This window comes from Dermochelys coriacea, chromosome 14 (genome assembly GCF_009764565.3).
Source record: "Dermochelys coriacea isolate rDerCor1 chromosome 14, rDerCor1.pri.v4, whole genome shotgun sequence".
NCBI classification, from domain to species: Eukaryota; Metazoa; Chordata; order Testudines; family Dermochelyidae; genus Dermochelys; species Dermochelys coriacea.
The window spans coordinates 28,437,131-28,449,000 of record NC_050081.1 but is presented as its reverse complement, the minus strand read 5'-3'; the positions used below and the strand labels follow the sequence as shown (position 1 = coordinate 28,449,000).

Below are 11,870 nucleotides of genomic sequence, written 5' to 3'. Positions count from 1 at the left end.
AGGTGTACCCCCAGCCATCACAATTTGTTACCCCTGCACCAGGAATGGAGAAAGGTAAAAGAACCAAACTGTGATAGGCATACCCCGATTCATCACAACAAGCTACATCTGAATCAGAGGATAAAGAAAGGTCTGGACCACAGACAGGGGTGAGGGATTTTTCCTAAAGTGGGGAGACCACCAGACCCCGCTCCTTAATTCATGTGGTGGGGATGGTACCGAGGAGTTTGGACTGTGTGAGGGGGTTCAGGGCTGGGGAAGAGGGCTAGAGTACAGGGGTGTGAGGGATCCCGCTGGGGGTGCGGGCTCTGGGATGGGGCTGGAGATGAGGGCTCAGGGCTGGGGCAGAGGGTTGGGGGGCAGGGGGTGAGGGCTCTGGGGTGGGTCCGGGATGAGGGGTTTGGGGTGCAGGAGGGTGCTCGGGGGCTACGGTGAGGAGAGAGGACTCCTCCCAGCACCTGGACTGCGGGGGGAAAGGTGCCTCTCCCCACGATGGCAGCTCTGGGGTTGGAGCTGCAGGATAGGCACCCCTCCCCTGGCCCCAGCAGGTCTGGGCTGCGGGAGAGCTGCCGTGGCTGGGGCCAATCTCTCTGCATCAACCCAGCAGGTCTGGGTGACCTGTCCACAGCTGGGTCTGGGCCGCTCCGGCCACGCTTGGGCCTGGGCTATGCCACAGCAGACTTGGGGCCAGGGGAGGGGTGCCCCTCCCCTGGACGTGGCAGGTCCCTGGGTAGGTTCCTTGAGCACCTGCACAGTGCTAAATAGGTTGCTGCATGGCTGCATGCCTGAGCAGCTTACAGGGAACTTAGGCCAGAGGAAGCTGGTGGCACAGCACTGAGAACCCCATGGCCCGAACTAAGGGAGCAGCCCTCGCAGCTCAGGACAAGACTTGCAGACAGAGAGCCTGCTGTAGAGAAAAGAGACCCAGTGCCCGCCATCTCGCTCGGACCCAGGAGGCGCCAAGCGGAGCGATCCCCAGGGTCACGCAGCCTGGCAGCAGGAAGCGAATTGCAGTCACTGCAGTGACTCTGTTACGGTGCAACCCACTTTCCTTGCAAGACCCCAGGACCTCAGCTGCTGCCGCTGGGGACCCCAGAGCCCTGGATGCAGGCGGGGAGGTTTCCTATCGAGGGAGGAACATTCCTGCTGCTCCCTGAGAGACTCTTCCAGTACAGACCCCAGTCTGTCCCGACCTCCCTACTGGGACCCAGAGCCCTGCTCCCAGGCAGTGCCCTCCATGGACAGAAGGTGAGACCTGTCCCTCTTCCCCTCCCCAGGGAGCGATGATCGAGGTTGCAGCCTGTCTGCAGACGCAGGGGGATGCTGGGCTGGCTGGGATTCCCTGCACTGGACAGAGGAAAGCTGGCTGCCAGCTCCCATGGTTTGCAGGGCGTGTGAGGGATTGGGGCCAGAATAGCAACATCTGGGGAGCCAGAGGGCTGTGGGAGTCGGAAGGGGGCTCTGAGAGCCAAAAGGCATTGAGGACCATGAACGGGTGTGTGAGGGGACATGAGGTGGGTGAACAGGGATGCAGGAAGCGGGATGGGGCCATGGGGATGTGGGGCCACTGAAAGAAGTCTGAGGGAATACACAGAAATTGGGGGCAGAGGGAGAATTCTGGGGAACAGAGCTGGAATAGAGGGAAACTGAGTGGGGGGATAAAGGGAAGGAATGTGGAGGATGTGGGGAGAGGGACTGTGGGGTGGCTGGAGGAGAATATGAGAGCAAGTGGATACTGACTGGGGAAGGGAGAGCCAGAGGGTAGGAGAAGGGAGGGGGATGGTGAGAGATAGAAATCTTTTCCCCTAGAAATGGTCAAACAAGCATTGGGCATGGGTGAGCCTGGGACTTACCCTTAAGGGCTCAGAATTTACAAGACAAATATCATAGAATCATAGAATCATAGAATCATAGAATATCAGGGTTGGAAGGGACCCCAGAAGGTCATCTAGTCCAACCCCCTGCTCAAAGCAGGACCAAGTCCCAGTTAAATCATCCCAGCCAGGGCTTTGTCAAGCCTGACCTTAAAAACCTCTAAGGAAGGAGATTCTACCACCTCCCTAGGTAACGCATTCCAGTGTTTCACCACCCTCTTAGTGAAAAAGTTTTTCCTAATATCCAATCTAAACCTCCCCCATTGCAACTTGAGACCATTACTCCTCGTTCTGTCATCTGCTACCATTGAGAACAGTCTAGAGCCATCCTCTTTGAAACCCCCTTTCAGGTAGTTGAAAGCAGCTATCAAATCCCCCCTCATTCTTCTCTTCTGCAGACTAAACAATCCCAGCTCCCTCAGCCTCTCCTCATAAGTCATGTGCTCTAGACCCCTAATCATTTTTGTTGCCCTTCGTTGTACTCTTTCCAATTTATCCACATCCTTCCTGTAGTGTGGGGCCCAAAACTGGACACAGTACTCCAGATGAGGCCTCACCAGTGTCGAATAGAGTCGAACGATCACGTCCCTTGATCTGCTCGCTATGCCCCTACTTATACAACCCAAAATGCCATTGGCCTTCTTGGCAACAAGGGCACACTGCTGACTCATATCCAGCTTCTCGTCCACTGTCACCCCTAGGTCCTTTTCCGCAGAACTGCTGCCGAGCCATTCGGTCCCTAGTCTGTAGCGGTGCATTGGATTCTTCCATCCTAAGTGCAGGACCCTGCATTTATCCTTATTGAACCTCATTAGATTTCTTTTGGCCCAATCCTCCAATTAATCCTCCAAAATATCCCCCCCACACACACACACAAACCCTGCTCACAATATATTACTTAAGACAATCTCATAATTTTGGGGGTCTGACTCCTGAATGTTAAATGTTTGGGGTTGACAGGACTGAACAGGGCCCTGCTCTGATTTCTGTGCAGGATTCTGTGTCAAACCAGAGTCACTGAGAGCAACAGCAGGCAAGGAGTCCAACTTATATTTACTTTGTTTTTTTTTCTTTTCAGTTCAGGTTCAGTCAATAAAACAAAATTATGGTTCAGGTTCGGTTCCAGAACAAGTACAAAATACTGTTTTGACCTGGGTTTGTGATTCCAGTGTGAGTCCAGATGGGCAAATGAGATCAGCATCAGCCTGGCTGTCCCTGGGGGATGCAGGGGCAGCACAGGGAGGCTCAGTCATTAGCTGCCCCTACTAGAGAGCTCTGGTAATTGCTAAGGCAGAGGAAGCTGGTGTCAGTCTTTGTGCTCAGGTTACTGGAGCCCTAGAGCTAGCTGGGCTTCCTGGGGTAGATGCTGCTGCCTCCACTGTGATCTGGGAACATGCTGCTGCCCAGCGGGGTCTGTGCTGGGATAGACCATCACTAACATCCCCTCTATGCCCAGCCGAGGGGGGACTTTCTCCTGTGACTGTCATCAGTGGTCTAGATCAGCCCTGGGCTGTGCCACCAACAGCTCTTGAGTTGGAGACTCCAGGTGAAGAGAGAGAACTTGGAGAAAGTGCTGAGGATGGCAGGAAAGTGACTGCACAAATGGCCCCTCCTCACTCCATCTCAGCTCCCCATGTGTCTGTGAGTCCCAGAGCAGCTGTCCCAGGCACACCCAGGCTCACACCCTTATTAGCAGTGGCAGTAGCTGTTGGAGAGGAAATGCCCACAGGAATGGCAGGACAGTGACCAGTTCTTCCATGCAGAAGGGAGACAGAAGAGGCTGAATGGGGCAGCAGGTGCAATAAGTGCGGGGGAAGGTTCCCAGTGCCCAGCCCTGCGCAGCTCCATTTCCTGCAGAACCCTGGGACAGATTGACTTTCCTGGGACAATTTGAGGAGCAGAGAGAGAAAAAGCCATTTCCTGCCTCTGCCTCATCCTTGTGCTGCTGGGGGAATGTGCTGTCCTGGGGACAGTGTCGGGGGGATCCCCCAAAGTGGCTCCTTTGATTCTGTTCTTTTCTAGAGTTTGCTCAGAGACTTTGTTACTGGGAGGGTTTAAAAGTGTCTTGTGGGTTTAGTCCCGGTGGGAGCGGTCAGGTCTGTGTTGTAATAACATAACTGAGGATTTTCCCAGCATGGCAGAGTCTAGAGTGTCTGTCTGCAGGGAAAGAGCCTGGGGGGAATCTGTGTGTGAAATGGACTAATGCTAATTCAAAAACCTCCACAATTGCCCTTCTCATCCTGACAGGCTGCAGAATAACAACCACGTTTTTCTCCAGATCATCCCATCTTCCTAGGGGCCAGGGAAGGGAAATGGCTGTGGTGGATCCAGCTCAGGTAGGGGATGTTTGGGGGAGCTGCTGGGGAAGGTTGTTGTAGAGGGGGAAGGGCAGGAAATACACAGAGTGAGCCAGGGACAGAGACAGGCTTTTATTAAACATGCTGGGACATGCTCAGCCTCGGAACTGATTTATGAAAAGGTGCTGGGAGGGGGGTGTAAATGAGAAAAACCTGCCCTCCTCTGTCTGCTGGGAGGGACATAGAGCTCTTACATTGTCTCTGTTCCCTGGAGCCTCCTGGCCACTCTGAGCAGGGTGGGGGTGGGATTCTGCTCCTCTGGCCTTCACAGGGCTGTCCTATTTTTATGCTTCTTCCCCCATGAATAGTGGGATTGTGACTGAGGCAGCAGGTGCTGAGAAAGGAACATTTGTTGTTTCAGATGCCGGTGACCTTCGAGGAGGTGGCTGTGTATTTCACCCAGGGGCAGGGGACTCTGCTAGACCCCAGTCAGAGAGCCCTCTACAGGGACATCATGCAGGAGAATTATGAGACTGTGACCTCGCTGGGTAGGGATTTCTTTCCCCTCAGCTATTTGAAGGCCAGGGGCTCTGTATTTCTGAATCTGGCCAGAGAGATTAGAGGGGAATGGGTCACATAATCCAAGTGTGAGAAAACCACCACCTCCATACCCCCTCCAACAGGATAGGGAAGTCATGAACCTAATGGACATGCTAATTCATTCCCATCCCTCCAACTCCCGGGGGGGGGGGCCGCAGGGGGCCGCAGGGCAGAAGCAGTGTATTATGCTATCTGCATTAATACTCACTCACACACAGGATCTCTGTGCACCTCTCTTCATGTGACTAACTCTCTGTGTGGGGAGGGCTCTGTTCTCTGTGGCAGCAGTTTAACACCAGAGCTGTATGTGCCTCAGAAAGTCCCTCAGAGCCCAGAGATCCTGAAAACTCCTAGTGAGTGTGTGACAACTCCCCCCGCTCACCAAGATATTGGCCTCTCCTAAGGGGGCTCAGTGACTATGTTCCCATCCCATAACCTCCAAAAAAGTCATGGGCTGAGTTTAAACTCAAGATGCACCTATTGTGAGAAATACTGCCCCAGTCCTCTGATCATGACTTATTTCACCCTCTGAGCAGGACTCCCCATTACCAAACCTGACCTGATTGCCGGCGGAAGGAGGGGAAGAGCCATGGGTCCCAGATCTCTAAGCCTCCGAGGAAAGGAAGATCCCAAGAGGCGGCCGCACAGGTGAGGAGCCAGTGAAACTGACACAGAAACTATATAGCAAATGAAGGAAAAGGTTTAAAATCCACAAAATGTGGTGTGAGCCCCCTCAGTTCTGCCTCATCTCACCCATGTCAGGCTGTGGTCAGCAGGTGTCATGTCATCATGGCACATATTGCTCATGGCTTCTGTCATAAATATAAAGGGAAGGGTAAACACCTTTAAAATCCCTCCTGGCCAGAGGAAAAACCCTTTCACCTGTAAAAGGTTAAGAAGCTAGGATAACCTCGCTGGCACCTGACCAAAATGACCAATGAGGAGACAAGATACTTTCAAAGCTGGAGGGGGGAGAAACAAAGGGTCTGTGTCTTTCTGTGTGATGCTTTGGCTGGGGACAGAACAGGAATGGAGTCTTAGAACTTAGTAAGTAATCTAGCTAGATATGCGTTAGATTCTGTTTTCTTTAAATGGCTGAGAAAATAAGCTGTGATGAATGGAAAGGATATTCCTGTTTTTGTGTCTTTTTGTAACTTAAGGTTTTGCCTAGAGGGATTCTCTATGTTTTGAATCTAATTACCCCGTAAGGTATTTACCATCCTGATTTTACAGAGGTGATTCTTTTTACTTTTTCTTTTATTAAAATTCTTCTTTTAAGAAACTGAATGCTTTTTCATTGTTCTTAAGATCCAAGGGTTTGGGTCCGTGTTCACCTATGCAAATTGGTGAGGATTTTTATCAAGCCTTCCCCAGGAAAAAAAGGGGTAAGATTTGGGAGGATTCTGGGGGGGAAAGATGTTTCCAAACGAACTCTTTCTCAGTAACTGGTGTTAGACGTTTGATGGTGGCAGCAAAAGTCCAAGGGCAAAAGGTAAAATAGTTTGTACCTTGGGGAAGTTTTAACCTCAGCTGGTAAAAGTAAGGTTAGGAGGTTTTCATTCAGGTCCCCACATCTGTACCCTAGCATTCAGAGTGGGGAAGGAACCTTGACAGCTTCACACCCACCCTGTTAGCTATCAGGAGTTTTCTCCTCATCTTCACTTTCCTGCAAGTGTTTGGATGGGATGTGGAGGCAGAATCCAATCTCTCATTCTTCCAATGGTTATTATTGTGTTGTGTTTTCCCTTTTTTCAATTCCCCTTTCTGTCCTTTCTGCCAGCCCAGGCAATGACTGCTGCCTGGATTCTCTCCCTCTTCCAGTAGGTGATAAAACAATGAGTGTGAACGAGGAGAGGAGGGGAATCCACAGCAGGAAGATTCAGAGCAAGTGGAACTGCAGGGGACCTTTTTGAGAAGAGCTGAAGGGAATTTTCCCCAGTGCTTGGAACAGAGAAAAGGCTGGAATAATTGGTGCAGGTCAGAGAGAAAGCTGGGAAACTTCCAAAGGAAGAAAGTGGATGAATCAATTGAGTGTGGTAGAGGAGGCAAGGATCCCAAAGAAACCACAGCCCAGCAGACAAGTCACAAGGAAAAGAAGCCCTATAAATACTTGGACTGTGGGAAAAGCTTCAGTTACCCCTCAGCCCTTATTAACCACGAGATAATCCACACAGGAGATAGATTTTATAAATGCCTTGAGTGTGGCAAAAGCTACAGTCAGCGCTCAACCCTTATTACCCATGGGAGAATCCATACGGGGGAGAGACCCTATAAATGCTCAGAATGTGGGAAAAGCTTCAGTGTTAGCTCACATCTTATTACTCATTAGAGAGTACACACGGGAGAGAGACCGTATAAATGCCTTGAATGTCGGAAAAGCTTCAGTGACAAATCAAAACTCATTACACATCAGAGAATCCACACAGGAGAGAAACCGCATAAACGCTTGGATGATGGGAAAAGTTTCAGTTCCAGCTCATACCTTCCCAAACATTGAAGAATCCACATGGGGCAGAATCTATAAATGTCCCTAAATCCTCTGAGGTGCTGGGTTACAGGGGATCAAATGTGAAGGGACCAGGAGAGATGGGTTATGGGGAGAAACTGGGATATTGAATGGTTGGGTCTGGTCAATGTGGGATGCAGAGGGTGCTGGGGAAATCAAGTATTAAGGATCACGGGATAAGAGAGGAGAATACACGGAAGAGAGGTGCTGCCTCTTATCACTTACCCCCTCTGCCCCTTTTCCCTGCACCCTCTGCATTCAAAAAGCACCACTGAGAGGGACTGATTTCCACACGGTCATTTGTGGGAGGTATAAAGGCTTCGGGATCCCACCTCTCCCTGCACAGCACCAGCTTCTGAGGGTCTCTCTGTGGTGGGAAAAGTGGTTGGGATTAGCTAGCAAATCTCCCCCGACCCTCCCCCACTTTTCCTAGTCTAGATGGACCCCAACCATTTTATATATTCTGATCCCCCACATTAATAGAGTGATTGTTAGAGTCACTGAGTTGCCCCTTTGGGGAGAGATTGTTTCATTTCCACATAGTCTCACATTGCTCCAGGTTATGCCAAAAACATTTATTTTTTGTACACTGACTCCCTTAGAGACCAGATTTAAACAGATTCTAAAAGTCCTGGAGCAGGGTTAGGAAAATGTGGTGTTTGGATTCTGTGGTATTTGAGGATGATGGGATGAGTTGGAGGGATTCCCTCCTCTTCCCTTCATTGTCATGCTCCACCCCAACACAGCAGCCTCTGTCCGAGCCTTGGATAGTTTATCCTCCCCCCATTCTACTGTCCACCTTCCAGCATGGCACTTGCCACAATGTTCTTTACTCTCCATGCTTAGGAATCACACTTCGATTTTTTTAATCCTGACTCAGACTCGTGAGGGCTAGAGATGAAAGTGTCCCAGACCTGGAGATGATATTCAAATGAATCCCAAAGCTCTGTTTGAGCTTTCTGACCTTAAATTCCTGTTTCCATCTATTGGTAAAGTGTCTTCTGGGCTTTTTCTAGCCACTCCCAGAACATTTGGAGATGGGCAGATTTTAGCTTTGGTTTGTTTTTGTTCCTTTTTTTTTTTCTTTTTTGCATTAGGACTATGCTGAAACTTTTGTAAATGACACAACCAAATAATGAGGAGGTGCTGAGTACTGCAGGTTTAGCCAGTTCAGAGGAAAATGGATACATTTGTTTTCCTTCTTTTAGGAGTTATGATTTTGTGGGATTTCACTTTTTGAACCTGAAAGTGTTTTGTAGCCCATCTTTTAATGTTGGTTTGTCTCACTTCTGAAGGCTGTTTGTTCACATTGTTTGATATTAGTTTAGTTTAACAGGATGTAGCACAGTTTTACTGAGGATGTTACGAGACAAATGATCATTTGCCAGAAGAGTCCTTTTTTATTTTATTTTAACCTTTCTTTACCCTTTCTAGGAGATTTTGTGTGTTTGAACAATGAAAATTATCACTATCTCTCAGCACAAACACCGAGGGCAAGTGCTAGATTCACACCCAGAGAGGCTGAGGGGGCATGGAGTTACTTTCTGATCCCTGCAGAGACATGAGATGCAGTCAGGAGGGGGAGAGGGTGGGGAAACAGTGCTGGGAAACTGCAGACTTTTCTCGAGAGCCAGAGAGCTGAAGCTAAGAATTGTGAACTTGCTGCACCAACGACAGAGAGACTCAGGAATTGCCCTGTGAGTGCTGGGTGAAGCCATCCCTGAAATCTAAAGGGCTACAAATGATGCCCCAAGAGGAATGATGAGGGGACAGCATCACCTGATTGCTGAGAGGATGAGCCTGAACAAAGACAAGAAGGAATTTGGGGAAGCCAACATGTCTGAGCCAGCCTTGAAGCCAGACTGACCCCCATCATAGAGACCAGAGGGAGATGAGGAGCCTGACAGCCCAGCTGGTCACCCCCTCCCCATATAACAGTGTCCTGCATGGGAATCACAGAGACTGTCTGCCCCACTCACCCCACACTGTACCTCTCTAATCTCAGCTCCTTGGATTCCCTGCTCTTGGAGTGTTTGCTTTGTGACTGGGTCCCACCATCTCTCCTGGGTTCTCTGCACTTTTCTACCAGTTTGTAAACGTAGCTTGGTTGCTTGTGCTTGGGGGATTTGGGCGCAACAGTGTGCTGGACTGGGGATGTAAAGTATCGTGCTGAGCTGGGCTGGGGGCGGGGAAAGGAGTTTGTCTTTGTTCGTCCTTTGGAATAATAAAGTAGAATTTAGTTTCTCACACTCCCAAGTGTAGTTTGTCTTGCACTAAATACCCAGCAGATTCAGAGTGGAAATTAACAGTAAAAGCAATACTAACATGGTCTGGTATGGAAATGCACAGTGAGGTCAGACACAGAACCTCATCTCTGCCTTGTCATAGCCTCAGCTGGAGCTGGTATACTTATATAATATGACTAAAGTGATTTTAATCTCGGAGTTGTGTTTCAGCCCAAGACCTCAAGTCTCTCAACCTTTCCACCTGCCTAATTCTAACTCAGACCCATTTTAAATCAATGGGGATAGTACAAAAATTAAACATGTGAATAAGGTTTTGCAGGACTGGGAGTTTAGATTGGTAGGTTTGGAAGTCTCTCTTTGTTGATACTTGGCCTGCTCCTCATACTACAACTTTCCCCAAATTCATTCTTGTCTGGCTACAAAATAATTGTATCTCAGTTAATACCATGATTATTTGTAATACAGCAGCAGGCAGAGGCTCCACAGAAAACCAAAGCCCTATTGTGCTAGGTACTGTATATACACATCATGAAAGACAGCTCCTAAGGGAAAGAGCTTACAGTCTCAATATGTAGAACAGCCAGCATAATGATTTTGTAAATGGCAGGAGTGATCCTGAAATCTAAAGGGCTATGAGTGACGCCCCAAGAGGAATGATGAGGGGAGAGGGCAGCACCTCCCAAATGCTGAGAGAACATGGCTCTGCACTTCAAACAGGTACAATATTTACCTTCTGTTATGTATGAAAAACACAGATTGTTCTTGCCCAGAATTAAGCACTTACTCCTAGAGTGCTGAACACATTTTCTGAGAAAAGTCAATCTGTTACTGGCTTTAGCAATAGTCATTAACAATGGGTAGGTTAGCACCGAATGTCAGAGCCTGCCGTGTAGTGATACCATTGAAAGCCCCATACTGTTCTGATTAAGGTATTTTAATGCTTGTGGGCCCAGATTATATTCAACTGATTTTTAAATCATTAAATTAGATTACCCATTAGATTTTGGGTAAGCTTTTCAAAAGTATCTTTTCCAAAATGATGTAAGGTTGGGTTTTTAAAGGAATTAGGCACCCGAGGATGCAGATAGGGGCCTAATGGGATTCTCAAAGCAAGTTAGGCACCAGGGGCTAGAGCAACTAACAGATTTAGGTGCTCAGCTACTACTTTCACTTTAGGTACCTGAATCTGACATTTAGATGCCACCAATCCTCAACCACCCCCCACTCAGCTGTTGCCTAACTCTGAAGGTCTCTAAAGATCCTGTGCACCTAAATTTCTGTCATTTAAATTCCCCAAGTGCCAACAAATCTGATACTGGGCATGCTCACAGCTGCCTCAGGCTAGGCGCACAGATCCCTATTTCATACCTAAGCACCAGCACACTCCATGCATCTGACGAAGTGAGCTGTAGCTCACGAAAGCTTATGCTCTAATAAATTTGTTAGTCTCTAAGGTGCCACAAGTACTCCTTTTCTTTTTGCGAATACAGACTAACACGGCTGCTACTCTGAAACGCTCCTCATACTAAGGTTTCCCTGGCTTATCTCACATGTGGCTGCCCCACTGCCCACTCAGGTTTGTCCCAGGCCTGTGCTCCATTTCTGGGGTGGGTGGAGGGGTGTCAAATTTGGTGTTGCAACCCAACCCACATGGCACAATGCCACTGGCTAAATTTTGGCCCCAGAGCTGCCCCTTCCTTCCCCCGGTCATAACCATGGTGGGACATTCAGGCCCATCCAGAGCGTGCAGAGCACCAGCCCTGGAACCAGACCAGCTGGTGCTTCACTGCCAACATCCAGGTGCAGCATGGGGAGCTGCTGTCAGTGCCCACAGGGGGGAGCCAGCAAGGAGAGGGGCAGGGGGCACATGAGACATTTTGCCTACAGCCCATTGATGGGTTAATCCAGCCCTACAAATAACCAGAGGAACCTGATGGCAAAGCACTGACAGCTACATGGCCCGAGTTAGGGGAACAGAGCTTGTAGCCAGTGAGCCTGGTGTAGAGACAAGAGACCATCTCTGACAATCTGTTTCCCGTGCCTGTCTGTTACCAGAGTGAATCACACACAGAGTCAGTGTCACTGAGAAACTTGTCCCCTGTCACTTATCTAGGACCAGGACCCATCACCCCCGTGTCCAGCTGATACTGGGGACTGTCTCAAACAAGCCCAAGTCTCCACAGAAACCATCCCACTCCCCCATGCCAAATGCCCCCAAATGCCAAAGCCACGTGAAACCCAAGCAGTCCTGCCACCAGCTGCAGCGCAGAAGTAAGGATGCTAATACCATACCTTTGAGGAGAGACCAACTCTCACAAGCGACCACTTTTGCCAACTTCCATGAGTG

At 49.3% G+C, this 11,870-nt stretch overlaps 1 protein-coding gene across 3 annotated transcripts; it reads left to right on the top strand.

The window, feature by feature from the left end:
- Positions 1-2,730: 2,730 nt before the first annotated feature.
- LOC122456628 (zinc finger protein 251-like) lies at positions 2,731-10,904 on the top strand. 3 transcript variants are annotated; one of them, XM_043497156.1, is made up of 4 exons: positions 2,731-4,210; positions 4,593-4,719; positions 5,308-5,419; positions 6,593-9,527. In XM_043497156.1, exons 1-4 carry the CDS (start codon positions 4,187-4,189, stop codon positions 6,597-6,599), a joined length of 270 nt encoding a protein of 89 aa, XP_043353091.1. In that variant the 5' UTR covers positions 2,731-4,186; the 3' UTR covers positions 6,600-9,527. The 3 variants fall into 3 exon arrangements, with proteins under 3 accessions (XP_043353091.1, XP_043353090.1, XP_043353089.1); XM_043497155.1 differs by lacking the exon at positions 6,593-9,527 and adding an exon at positions 10,131-10,904 and having other exon boundaries at positions 3,987-4,210; XM_043497154.1 differs by having other exon boundaries at positions 3,987-4,210; positions 6,552-9,527.
- The last annotated feature ends 966 nt before the right edge of the window (positions 10,905-11,870 follow it).